This window comes from Phyllostomus hastatus, unplaced genomic scaffold (genome assembly GCF_019186645.2).
Source record: "Phyllostomus hastatus isolate PE091 unplaced genomic scaffold, TTU_PhHast_1.1 phas_contig_150, whole genome shotgun sequence".
Taxonomy (NCBI): domain Eukaryota; kingdom Metazoa; phylum Chordata; class Mammalia; order Chiroptera; family Phyllostomidae; genus Phyllostomus; species Phyllostomus hastatus.
The window spans coordinates 25,566,109-25,579,911 of NW_025333611.1; the positions used below are offsets into that span (position 1 = coordinate 25,566,109).

Genomic DNA, 13,803 nt, shown 5'->3' on the forward strand with positions numbered 1-13,803 from the left:
CCAAGCATCTAGAGATAACGGCAGTTAAGATATCGGTGGCTATCATTCTAGACTGTTTTCCTTAACTGTGTCTGTGTATATGTCTGTTCATGTGTATGTCTGTGTATGTGTATCTGTGTATGTGTGTTTCTGAAGATGTGTGCTTTTTTAAATACACTTCATCTTTTAGATGAAGAAACCCTAAGGCCTGGTAAACTTGCTCAAAATTGTGCATAAAATGAGTTTCTAAAAACTCAAAATTACAACCTCTTGCCTAGTGGGCCAATGCTCTTGGATAAGTTACTGGCTTGTCCATGTCACTATGTATTTATTGTCCATAGCAGGTGCTCAATAAATACATACTGGCATGAATAATGCCAACTAGGCTGTCACAATTCCTTATCTCAGTCCAGCTCTGTCCAGGCAACTTTCACTAAAGACTGCATAGTTTTTAACAGGCCGCCAAATCCCAAAGAGGACAGGGATACAGGGATACAGCTTCCTTTAATAGTAACTAGTATGTAACTTAGAATTTTTTCTACTGAAAGTGCTTCACTTTGGACTCTTTTGACTTTATTTTAAAATGAGGCACTATTCTGGATCCTAATGGATTAGTTTATCAGGAATTTGTTTTTGGATTTGCCCCATCCCCTATAGGGGGAGGATTAGAAGGAGCCAAAAGCATCAAGACATTTGCATAAGGTATGCCTTAAGTTTCAATTAAGATCAGACTTAACCATGATTAAAACAATTTCTGATGGGGCTATTCATGTCAAGAGTCACGACACATTAATAACATGACGAGGAAAGGATACGCTATGGTTTTGCCAGTGTTCTCTGCTTCATTAACCATCTGCTTAGGGCCGGGGAGAATAATCCAGTGAGACAAGCAACGATTCTGGAAGGGAAACTCATATCTAGGTGGCATGCAAAGTAGTTTAAGTGGCAGTTTTAGTGAAAAGGGAAGTGTAGTTCTTAAAGAAACAAAATGTCAAGGTTATCTTTCACTAGAGAACAAGAAAACCTGAGTAGCCAGCTAGACTGAGAGACATAGTGAAATGAGAAACCCCCATTTGCCTGGTGACTTAAGGAAACTTGTTTAAATGTGTCCAGTTCTGGGGGTAGGTGAAGCCAGCCAGAAACTTTACTGCATTGAATACCTAACACATGCAGTCCTACCAAGAATGTCTATTAGCTACCCCACTACTATCCCAGCAGAGAAAAGGGTGCATTACCCAAGAGGGGCCATTACAACGTGCTTTGCTAGGAATGTTAGTCCGCAGGGGAATGACAAGAAAACAAAGGTGGTCAGAGGTGAGACATTCCAAAGCTAGTGCTCCAAAGGGGATAGTGAGTCCCACCCTTTACTTCATTCATTGTCCAACAAATATTTATGGAGTGCCTCCCAACAAAGCACTGTTCTAGGTAGCAGGGATATAGCAGTATAGACACAGCAATCTCTGACCTCATGGAGCCTACATTTCAGTGAGGAGAAAATAATGAACAAATTAAGCACAATATTTATATTAGATGGTGATATTTGGCACAGAAAAGAATTAGACAATGCTAGAGGGTAGGGAACACATAGGCTGGAGGTTGCACTGTTAGAGCAAGACCTCACTGGGGAGGGAAGAGGAGGGCCGATCTGGTCTGAGAACAGAAGGACTGAATCCTGGGCCACAGCAATCGAGATGGAAAGGAAGCAGCCAGGGAGACTGGAGGGTAACCAGGAGAATGTGGTGTCCTGGAAGCCAAGTAAAGAAAGCATTTCAAGGAGGAGGGAGTGAGAAACTGCGTTAAACCCTTCAGAATAGGGAAGGGAAGTCTGAAACTGATTAACAACACCCACATGAGGCATTTCTGTATGTCAGTGGCATAGAGGATGCAAAAGCCCAAGTGGAGGACATTCAAGAGAGGATTTGGGAACAGCAACACAGACAACTATTTCAGACATTCTGCTGGGAAGAACACGAAGAGATAATGAGATAATGAGATGGTGTCTAGCAGGGGACGCAAGGCTGAGAAACGTTCTTTGTTTTATTGGTTTTGTTTTTTATTTACAAATGACCACAGAAATTACGACACGTGTGGATGGGAAAGATTCAGCAGAGACAAAAAAGTTAATGGTAGAGGAGAGAGAGTGGATGCAGTAAGGATTGGCTCTAGTGCCCCAAGGAAGGAATTGCTAGAGGTGGGAGCACTGGCTATCGTTCCTCTGTCACCTGGGGAGGGAAGGCAGAAACATGGGCACAGGTGTGGGTAATAGATGTGGAATGAATATGGCTTATGCAAGTTCTCCTGATTGCAGGTCAACTTTCTCTTGTGAAATTGGAAGCAAGATATGAGACGGTCATCTAGAAGAGAAGAGTGAACAGTATAGGGATGTGTCAGATACATAAGGCTCTTGAGGCTGCTTTCCAATGTCTGATAGTTCAACTCTACTTTCAATTATGTGATTGACCTAGAGATTTTTAATAAATTCCCTTCTTTTTTTAAATAGCTACATTTGACTTCTATTGCTTACAACCAAAGACCTAATGTACCAACTCTATCTGAGGCCTAGGGTACCCCCCATTTTCTCAGTGAAAGTCTGACTTTAATAAAACAAGTGATATTATTCTATCAAATCCTACACACCTCTAAGTGCATAGGAAGACCTGCTTGCAATATACTAACAGGCCAAACATTGGGTTCCTCTACCACCTACTGCACAGAACCAAGAAATAATGATTTACTTTCAGAATACCAAATCGGTAACACTAAAAAGGTATGCTAAAGTGCTTGAAGAAAAACAATACCATACATGTGAGAAAGCAGAAAGGACCGATCCAAAATTCAAATCACCTAAATACTTCTCCAAACCCTCTCTTGAGTTAAACTACAAAAGTAGTTTGCCAAGTAGTAGTCTACCAAGACAGAATGAAGATGCAGATATATAAATTAGAATGTAGATATATAAATTCCCTTAGAGCATAGATTAATACTTCAACACAGACTGCAGTAACTCAGAGAGGGAAATCCACGTGAAGACTGAACAAAGGGGTAACTGGAGGCACAGAGGACTATTTTCACAGCAGATGGTAATGTTTTATCTGGGAATGGCATCTGAGAGAGCAGTCAAACTGAGTAAGAAAGAGGGAAAGTCAGACGCTCTCACAAAAACAAACATTTTGAAGATCACAAAGATGAGTGGAAATTTCCAGACCGTGCAGACTAAGATGAGTCTTCAAGATATAACACGTCGTCCCCCTCCAGGAAATTAAGAGTTATTAAACTGTAACAAAGAGGGCTGCTTCTGAGATGAAATCAGCCTTGTGACACCAAGAAGCAGGAGGGTGAGGATAGGTAGCTGCTAACTTCCCATGGAGACCAGCCCCACATAGCTTGTGCTTTCAAACAGGTGCACTGCTCCACAGGGCATCTGGATCTCGAAGAGCCCAGAATACTCACAAGGAAGTGTGAGGCTTGGTGTAAGATATGACCCGAGAGCAGATTTCAATAGCTCTTTCTCCCAGGTGACCCTGTACTGGCTCAACCCTTGCTAGGAAGGGGAGATGGATGCTCTGCCCTTTGGGCCACACACACACAAATTGTTAAGAAAACAAAAGCAAAGCAAAAATAAACACTTGCACACACAAAAATCTCCCAAGTGGGTAAGAGCTGTATGTGTTACATTTTCAACATCTAGCCCTAAGGGTTTTGCTTGCCAATAACAGAACTGTAAAGAAAACCCTGTCCCATCAGTAAGACTGATTGTTTCAGTTTAATCTTTTGAACAAGTCCCCCGTCTTCCTTCACGTTAAAGCACAGCTTCATGATCCTCCTTCCCCCATCCCCTGAATTCCCAGATTGTAAAAGCTTACATTTATGGAGGGTATACTACATGCCAGACACTCTCCTAAGATCTTTATGTGGATTGATTAATTCTCACAACAACTCTGAGAGAATAGGTGTTAATGTCTTTACATTCCCAGAAAGAAGAGAGTGAGGGGTTAAGACTTAGATGATAAGCCTTTACTATGGAGTTCTTGAGGGAATGAGGCAGAGAAGCCAGCCACTGCCTAGTGCATGGATCAATACTGGCTCAATCTACTGACACCATCTTCCAAGAGGCTGTCTAATGACTGCTATTTAGGATGCCCAGTTTCCACCTCCCATTAGTCAAAGGTTTCCCTCTGAAGTTTTATAAATGCCCCCTTGCTTCCAGGTTGTACATGTGTGAACAGCACTTGGTGTCACACGGGAGGTAAGAGGCAGGAGGCACATAGTATGGTCACAAGGCTACAGGCCATCTGGCTGCACCTGCATGAAGTCAGTTGGAGAAGACAAAACTAGTCACTGCAGTCAGTGATGGCTGAAAGACGCAGGGAAGTCAAGAAAATCTAACACACTACTTTAAAGGTTTCCTATACAATTATTATATCTCCTTTTCAAATGAGGAAACTCAGGCAAAAAGAAGTGAAATAACTCACGCAAGGTTTCAGAAATGAGAGCAAAACCAGGCGGCCCAGTTCCAGAATGTTCTCTCTTAACCACTATGTTCTCAGCCCTATAATTGAACCGCAGCTACCTAGCTGGCTGCCTCACTGCAGCTGCCACACTTGAGCCCCAACGTTGCGAAGAACTGGTTGGGAAACCAGTCAGTGTAATAACATAAGTATCACAGATAATGTTCACCAATCAATGAAAAGAGAATGCAGCAAGAGAGGGCTTCCGTGTCCAAAACAGTGCGAGTGTTAGAATCAGTTAGAAACTGCTGCTCAGCCAAAAAGAGATGTTTAATGAAACGACTCCCAGGGCCAATGCATAAAAATTCTGGCTCATCAGAGAAAAAAAATAAATGAAATAAAACTTAAAACACAGCAGAAAAGATCAATGAAACTGAGAGCTAGTTTTTTTGAAAGACAGATAAATAGACAAACCTCTAGCTAAACTCAAGAAAAAGAGAGAGAGGACTCACATAAAATCAGAAATGGAAAAAAATAAAAAAAATCAGGCTCTGCTAAGAGTTGGCAAAGAAGAAACTAAGTTGTGACCACGTTTGTTAATACTCTCTCTTTTCTAATATCCTGAATAAATGGCGGCAGCTGCACAGAAAGGAAAAGACAGCATCCTCCTCCTCAGTCCTTCCTGAATTTGAGAGGGAACTCAATGGGTGGCTCCTTAAGTTCAGAAGAGGAAGAGGTGCATCAGAAAACAGAAAAGTCACTGAAAAAAAATTAACCCAAACAGAGTGGAATAACTCAAAACAAACAAGAGACGCAAATCAAAGGAGCGCTAAGGCTGCTGAGCATTACTAACAGCTTGAAGCCAAGCATTTCCCCTTTTTAGGATGGGCGTTTCTTATGATGTGAAAGATTTAGTTCCTTGAATTCAGAAATTTTGTTGATTTCTTTTTTAAAGCCAAAAATTTAAACTGAACGTGTATCTTTCCTTCCCCTAACCCTGAAGGTTGGAAGGTCACAGAACAGAGAAATTCCTGGGTTGAAAGTAAGTGAAGATCTGGCAGGAGGCTAAGTAAGGGCTGAGCTCTGATTTCCTCTTCTACATTTCCATTAATTTAAAGTGCTAAGTTACCTCCCTGCTCTTAAACATGTGGTTGTCCTCTGTGCAGTGTCCCTTTAAATAGATTTTCCTTTAGCTCTGCCAAAAATAACTACAAAAGGTCCTTTGAGAATCCCATTCTTAAAAAAAATACACTCTCCTCCCCTCCTATACACATAAACAGACCTGGTAGCAGTATCTCTCACTTCTTCCAGAAACCTCCAATCTATCATAAATAATAAATCTTTCAAGAGAAAAATAGCTAGTCAGGGAAGTATTTCTCCCAACCCATTTCTGCTTCTTCATTTGTATAGTCATCAAATATCGAGCCCCTCTTTTTGGATTAGCAAACAGTCAGGCCAAGGGCTGAAACCCAAATGCATACACCATGGCCAGGCAGGTAGGGGGCATGAAAGAAGTGGGCCAGGTGCAAGAGACAAAAGGGACTGTTTAGCACTGAAGAAGGCATGCTCGGGGGATGGAGTGTGATCTCTATTCAGTTCCAGCCAATTATTAGCAAGGAGATCTGATTTTTTTCCAGTAATAGTACCCCCATTACAAACGCTGGAAACCTGTCCAAATTGTAAAAACAGCAATGTGTGGGACAACAATACCAAAGAGAACACATGTGTGGGCTGCTCTGGTTAGAGGACCTTGTTTGCAGCTTCTAGGTGAGAGATAGATAAAAGATGAAAGACTGCCTGTCCCCTGGGAGCCTATGACCCAGTAGGAGTGAGAAGATACACACCTGGTCGTATCCCATAAGGTGGAACGTGATACACGCTAAAAGGGAGGAATAAGCCAAGGCTATGGGAGTTCAGGAAAGTGAGAGGACACCAGAGGCAGAAAGGATTCTTGCAGGCAGTGCCATTTGAGTTGAGGCAAAAGAAGGAGGTGGAGTTTGGCAGCAGAGGCTAGAGAGGGACCATTCCAGACAGAGGAAAAAGAGCTGTGAAAGGCGAAAAGAGGGAGCAGGAAAGAGGATGCTGGAGGAATGGCAAAGGGACTATCATGCTTCTATCCAACAAATATTCCTGAGTGTCCATTGTGTGCCATCCAGTAGGGATGCAATGGTGATCATGAGGGACACAAGGTGAAGCTGCAAAAGCTGACAGGGTCTAGCCCAGACCAGGCCTGAGAGGCCATATCCAGAGTTTTATCTTGAGAGTGATGGGAAAGCGGCCTCTGAAGGTTTTTTAAACAGGGGAATCACGTGTTAAGATCTGCAGTGTTCCTAGTTCCCCAGCTGCAAAGCAAACATTCTGTGGACTGGAGGGGAGCCAGGGCTCCACCAGCCAGAGCAAGCCAGGAGGAAGCCTTTGCACACAGTCTGGAAAAGAGATGATGACAGTGTGGACTAGGGGGTACTGATGGAGATGGAGAAAAGTGGGTGGATTCAAAAGATAGTTAGGGGTTAAAATCACCCAGATTGTCAGTTCAGGGTAGGAGTCAGTGAGGCAGAAGCCAAATGGGACAGGAGAATGTGGTCAATGTTGGGGTATGAGGCCACACCACCAGTGGCCCAGCAACCAAGCAATTCTGTACCGGCAGCAGTGGGAGCCCAGTGGTTACTAGAGAGAAGAAAGGTTCAGAAGCCAGGGAGTATGGCTGAGGGAAGGCTGCCAGAGAAGCTCACAGGAGTTTTCCATCTTAGAAAGCCATCATCTCAAAAGTACTGTTTTCTTTTAAATGTGCTTTGTAAAATTCCACAGCTATTTTATTTGGACTAGTCTTGATGGCAAGGAAATAACTAGCTGTTCTCATGTGTTCAATAGTTCTTCACTAAGCTAAATCTTATCCTCTAGACTTGGGATGGAGGAAGAAGGAACATTAGAGTATCTATAAGATATAAATTACTGCCAAGTATTCATGCCAAATTCCTTTTATTTTGGCCCTTTTCTTAAGGACTTCTTTGAGGAATGCTAGTTATCCACCAGGGCCCATCCCCCTTGGTGCCAAGGCCTAGCAATGATTTTATTTATAACCACAGGCATTTGTACATGAACCCAATTCACTCTGCTTCTACATCACTAAGGAAATATGGATACATCCTTCCTGATTTGCAGGAATGCCCGGAAGTACTCAGGAAGGAAAAAACAGCCAAGGTTCTAGGTGCTTAACCCTTGATAACTTATGACAATGGAGTCTAAATACAGGGTGAGGCAAAAGTAGGTTTACAGTGGTTTGTATGGAAAATAATACAATAATTAATACGTAATAACACAAGAATAAACTATGTGTTTCACATACTCACAACTGTAAACCTACTTTGTCCCGTCCTATATTTCGATAAGGTCTCACTTATATGACAACCGGGCAATGAAAACAATAATAAGGAACCAGCAAGAAGCAATAGGATGAAAGTTAAATTTGCCCTCTTCCTTTCACTCTCACCCTCCACTCCCCAAATCTTGGAATGTTAGTATATGTTGTACCCACACTGCAATGTATTCATCTCCTATCCCAATCTGGCCTTTTAAATCCGTATGTTTTGATCAAGTTACCATGCCAAGCAAAGATCATTCAATAGACTTAATGCTCTCTATTAAATGTCATGTTACCATGATTACTTGCAGCAGGCACTATGGACTGCCTACATTGGCATCCTCTACTTCTACATTGGCATCCGTGCCTCCCACAAGTAGCCCAGGTCAATGCTGTTTGGTATAAAAAATCATGGTGGTACCATTCAAACGAATGAGATGTGATAGGAAATCTGTTGTAGAACTTCTCAGCAAAGTATCATCATAGGTCTTAAAAAAAAGACTCAAAGAAAAAAATAACATTTTTTCTGTCTCTGAACCACCATTAACATGCAAGGATACAACGCAACATCTTACGGCCCTGAGAAGATCTAGCCAACACGAAGAAGCTGGCTGTGAGCAGGACCATGGAAATAACCTGAGTCCTCCATGAACAGAGAAATTAACCAACCCTCAGGACAAGAGATTTCCTTATTAAGTTATTCTGAAGTGTACTTTCTGTTTCTTGCAACCCAAAGCATCCTAAATAATACAATACCTCTTTGGAAAAGCAAGAAAAGGACTCTGCCTCTCCAACAATAACCTAGTAACAAAGGAGCAGTTGCTTCAAAAAAGAAAAGAGACTAAGATTTATTTCTCAATACATGTTTTGAGAAAGCCAGCTGTGAAAAGGTATTTTTAATAGCCACTCCTGATATATGGAGAGTCTTTTGAAATCCTCCCACACAGCATAAACACTGTAATAAAGTTACAATGAGCCACTATGAATGGTATGTGTGGAGATATACAACATACTTGGAGTCATCATACTATGTAAACACCAGGGAACTACCATGAAATTAGTCTTTATTACTCATCTACTCTTATTTCCTTCTACAATTATAAGACCAGGAAGTACTTTCTCTACATCCCCCGGCCCTGACTCCCCCTCCCAAATGACAAAAACACAAATCACATGATTGGAAGGGAACTTAGAACATTGAGGCTCAAAAGAGGTTGAATGGTTTCTACAAGGTCCTACAGCTAGCTGGGGACAATTTTCTTTATTAATCAAAATGCTTTATGCTTGATTTAAAATAGTCATTTGCTGAACACTCAGTTTAATGAAAGATCAAATGGTAAAGACCTGGGAAATCAAAACTGGATATTTTTTAGTAATTTATTAATTATTTAACTATTAAAAAATCTCCTTTTTGAACTCATTGCTTTGACCTTCTTCCTATTTCTAATACCTTCTAAATCCCAATCCATTCCTCTCAATACCATTTGTCTCTCATATAGAAAATCCCTGCATATGGGCCATTCTCTAGGCCAGTGTTTCTCAAAAGACTGTTTGCATCCTAATGCCCTGGGGGGAAACCAGCAGATTCCCAGGTAAGTCCACTCTAGTAGACCAGGGGTGGGGCCCAGCAACATCAATGTAAACAAGCACCCCAGGTGAGTCTAACTGTGCTTTGCAGTGCATGACTACACACTGTATACTAGATTCCAAGATCCAAATAGAAAACATCAATTATCAGAGTAGATTTGAGCTGGAACACAAAAATATGTGCATAGTTGCCTATAATTTTCATGTTCCCTCTGAGGTCTGAAACAAATCCAAGAGCTCTATGATTTGGATGTACCCTGGTAATCATATTTGGAGGTTTGAAGTTTTTATCCCTTCTCCCTTAAGATTTTTTTCCCCTCTGAATGTGTATCTTCTTGGGATTAAATCTGAAATGTCTTAACTCTCCTTCGACAGATAAAAGAAATCAATTTTGGAAAGTGTTTGTAAAGAATACTTTAAAAAATACACAATACAAAATGTCTCCCCTTTGAACCAGACATCTGTGATACACAGGGCAAGCACAGTAGGTAATGAGAGAAGTAAACACTGGGCTTTCCAGCAGAACCAGCCCTGAAACCAAAACTTAGGAAGGAAGCTGAACATTAAGTAAGTGGACCAGAGTAACAATAGTTCAGGCATATCCTAGGGTAAGTCTGAACCTGAGAAAACTGGAATGCAACAGACAAACCAATCCCTTGTCCCAAGTTAACTTTCCCTTACTGCTTTCTTTTAAAATAGGACAGTGCTGTAAATGAGCATATAGAGTTTAAGTGCAATCTTAGAACTCCCCTGGGTGTCAAAGAATTTTTTCAGACCTAAATAAATACTCCTTACTGGATTCAGCAGTGCTCATTTACACCTATCTTCTCCAAGACATTTTAAATCCAGAGGCTCCAGAGGCCAAGAACACAGTGAACACAGCATGCAGAGCACTGAAGTGTGTGTGTTCTGACATCAGCTCTGACAGACTCATGTTACAGGCACGAGAGCTTGTCTATATGTGGATTTCTTAATGGTTAAATGAACAAGGAAATGCCATATAACTTCAAAGAAAATCCATGATAAGCATCAAAAACAACGTATAATGCTCCAGAAATGCTATAAAGTAAATAAATCTAGCAACAAAATTGGTTAGAAGGCAAAAAGTCAAGGTCGGAGCTGTAACTTGCATAGTCCAGTTGTATGATTCCTTGAGTTTGGGACAAAGATGGACTGGATTTAATGGGACTGAGCAAGCAGAGAGTGGAACAAGAGGGAGGAAGTGAACCATCCAGCAGGAGAAGAAGATTCAACTGTTCAAGATTGACCTTAAGGGTTTGTTTGTTTGTTTTTTTTTTTTAATTTAAAGATTCCTAACAATTCTCAGGGTATTTTAAAAATGGTAAGATTCAGCACTGGCTCTGCTGGTTCACCGTTTACTCTTTCTTTCTTGGTGCAATTAAGATCTCATCACAACTGCACAGTTTAAAAAGCCCAACGGTTTTCATCTGGCTCCTAAACCATCTCAGCCAGTTGCTCCCAGCAGGTGTGGAGGGCTTCATAAGACCCAGTGACCACAAGCAGTCAGGAGCATCCCACACATGCTTGGCTGCACCATGTATCTGCAACTCCCTCTGTTTTGGTGCAGGCCCTTCAAGTGCACAAAGGTTTGCAACTAAGATCTAGCTTTTCTGTTTAAAAAAATGCCTGACTGGGTTGATGGAACAGGCATCAAACCGTCATCTCAGAGCATCTGGAGTTACTTTTTAAAGCCCAGTTCCCATTATTTCAAACACACTTCATCAGGATTCTTCAGGGGCATTCTCCTTGCAAAACTGCACATTCTCTGCTTTGCTTTGTTTCTGAACATGGATAAACTGGGTTCCCAGACTTCATATCTATGTTGGGAGGGCAGGGTCCCCAAACCAACAAACTTTCAGAATACCAGCAAACTATCCGAGACTTCAACTCACTTCTGTTTAGCAGCAGACAGCATCAGAGTCCACAGGTTTAGTCCTATGAGACTGCTCCCACCCCAAAACACAGACATGTGCATGCACACACACAAACTTCAGATGCCAGATGCAAGCCCAGGATGCAAGCCCAGGTTCCTGTGCTTTTGAATGACTGGCCACTGATTGGAGGTTCCAACAACCCCCTAAACTCAGAATTCCAATCCCAAATCCAGGTTCTCACTTCAACTTTTGACTCACTGACTATATGATCAGAAGTACTCAAACACACTCCTTGGGTCCTATTAGTTTACTAGACAGCCTCACAGAACTCTGAGGAACATGTTACTTACTAGATCACCAGTCTATTTTATTTTAAAAGGATATAACTCAGGAAGAGCCAGATGAAAGAGATGCATAAAGTGAGGTATAGAGAAGGAGTACAGAGCTTCATGCCTTCTCCAGGGCGCCACTCTCCCACATTTCCACGTCATCACCAACCCAAAGCTCTCCAAACCCCATCCATCCTCTTGGGACTTTACAGTCTTCCTTACAGTCACAACATTGGCCATTGGCAACTGATTCAACATCAGATGGGGGGCTGCAGGACCGAAAGTTCCAACCGTCCTATCATAGGGTTGGTTCCAGAAGTCACCTCATTACCATAACAAAAGACACCTCTGTACCCCATCAATACTTAGGAAATTCCAAGGGTTCAGAAAGTCATGAGCCAGGAATTGTGGATGAAGACCAAATATACACATGAAAAATATTTATATTTCTTATAAATCACAATATCACGCCCTGAGTGGTGTGGCTCAGTGGATTGAGTGCCAGGCTGCAAACCAAAAGGGTCACTGGTTTGATTCCCAGTGAGGGCACATGCCTAGGCACATGACAGGCAACCACACATTAATGGTTCTCTCCCTCTTTTTCTCCCTCCCTTCCCCTTTCTCTAAAAATAAATTAATTAATTTAAAAAATAAAACTAAATCATAATTATTGCAGTACAGTTCAGCTACAGAATGGCAAGAAAGACATTTGACCAATAACGGAGCAACCTTTGACTGCCGAATTGCTTCTCACCAACAGGAAAATCATTCTTGTTTCTTCATACTGAGACCTGTGGAAATCTTTGTGGTCACATATGTACTCTCTCTCCAAAAGGTAATATCAAGCTTTTGGTATAAATATGAAAACAAACCACCATAATCTCCCTCAGCAAAGTACCAACTTATCCCAAAGAAATGACTTAATGGCATGAACAAGTGTGGGAAAGGTCCAACGCTACATCAGTTCAGTGGAATCCAGGGCTTAACAACTTAGGTTAACTGTTAGACTCTGTCTTCTCTTATGCTCCAGTTCCAATCAAGAACATTTCATCGGTCAATGGCAGGTTAGAACAGACAGACATCCAATAACTGATACAACAAGGGAAGACAGTAAGACCATTCTGAAAAGGGTCAAGCAACAGAAGACACATAAAAATTCAAAACCATTCCAGGAATATAAATATTCCCAGCAGGAAAATCAGGCCCCCACTGAATGCTTTGATGATCTTAAAGAGCAAGTGGGTATTATTCCTTTAATCTCTATACTACTTCAAAGATTTTAATACATGTAACTTTAAAAAATCAATGACATTGTAGATGAGAGGGAGTCTACTAGCCATATTTGACAGGTGAAGAAATTAAGGAATTGAGAGGTCAGTGGTTTGTCTAGGGCTGGCTAACTGGCTTGGTAAGAGCAGATTCAACTCTGGAACCCAGGCCTCTTTACTTCAAATCTAAGGTCTGTAAACTCACAACATATTCCTGTTCCCCCTTGATTGTCACAAGAACATATAACTCCAGAAAACTCTGGATGGTGACCTTATCATAAATAACACACTCCTGCTTGCCCTTGGTCATTGCAAGAGCAAAACCCCCCTGAAAACTCTGTCTAGCAGTCTGGTTGAATGGGGCACTTTCCCAGCCCACTTTGCTAAGACCATCTGGCATTTGCTGCTGTTATCCTCTGCAGTTAACATTTCACACATTTCTTTCCTAAGCCTCCAGCATACCTGATGCAATAATGGGAGAGGCAAACATAAGCAGAACTGAGGCCAGCTTCAGTGCTAAGATAGAAACTTTCTAGGGGTGAGAAAAGGGCCAGAAATCACTCTTAAACCTACTTAGCCAAGTGGTTCATGAGCAGCTGTAACATCTGCCTGTTTTTCTCTGGGAGCCGATGAACAAGGCTGTGGATTTCAGAGACCCGAGACTCCTGATTCTCCAGCTCTGCAAAAGTGGAAGGGAGGTAACATTTGATCAGTGCCACAGCTAAATCAGTTTACAAGACAAAATCAAAGGAAAAAGAAGGTTGGACAGACAGACTGAGGATTTCTCAAAGGGTTAAGATACTGTTCTGTGTACTCATGACTAGAATGACTATCTGTACAAGTGCTTTTAGTGGTGCTTTCTGTAAAAGAGTTCATTAAAAAAAAAAAAGGCCATCAAAAAAATCAAGCCAAAATGATGACGTGATGAAATGGAGC

General features: G+C 41.6%; 1 protein-coding gene across 7 annotated transcripts in view; it reads right to left on the bottom strand.

Moving 5' to 3' along the window:
* The window catches only part of ARHGAP26 (Rho GTPase activating protein 26), a 404,595-nt gene that overhangs the window by 140,893 nt on the left and 249,899 nt on the right, over nt 1–13,803 (bottom strand). For all 7 annotated transcript variants that reach the window (XM_045819338.1, XM_045819331.1, XM_045819324.1 and 4 more), the window contains exon 17: nt 13,441–13,546. In XM_045819338.1, the coding sequence (XP_045675294.1) occupies nt 13,441–13,546 (106 nt within the window). The remainder of the gene's footprint in view (nt 1–13,440; nt 13,547–13,803) is intronic.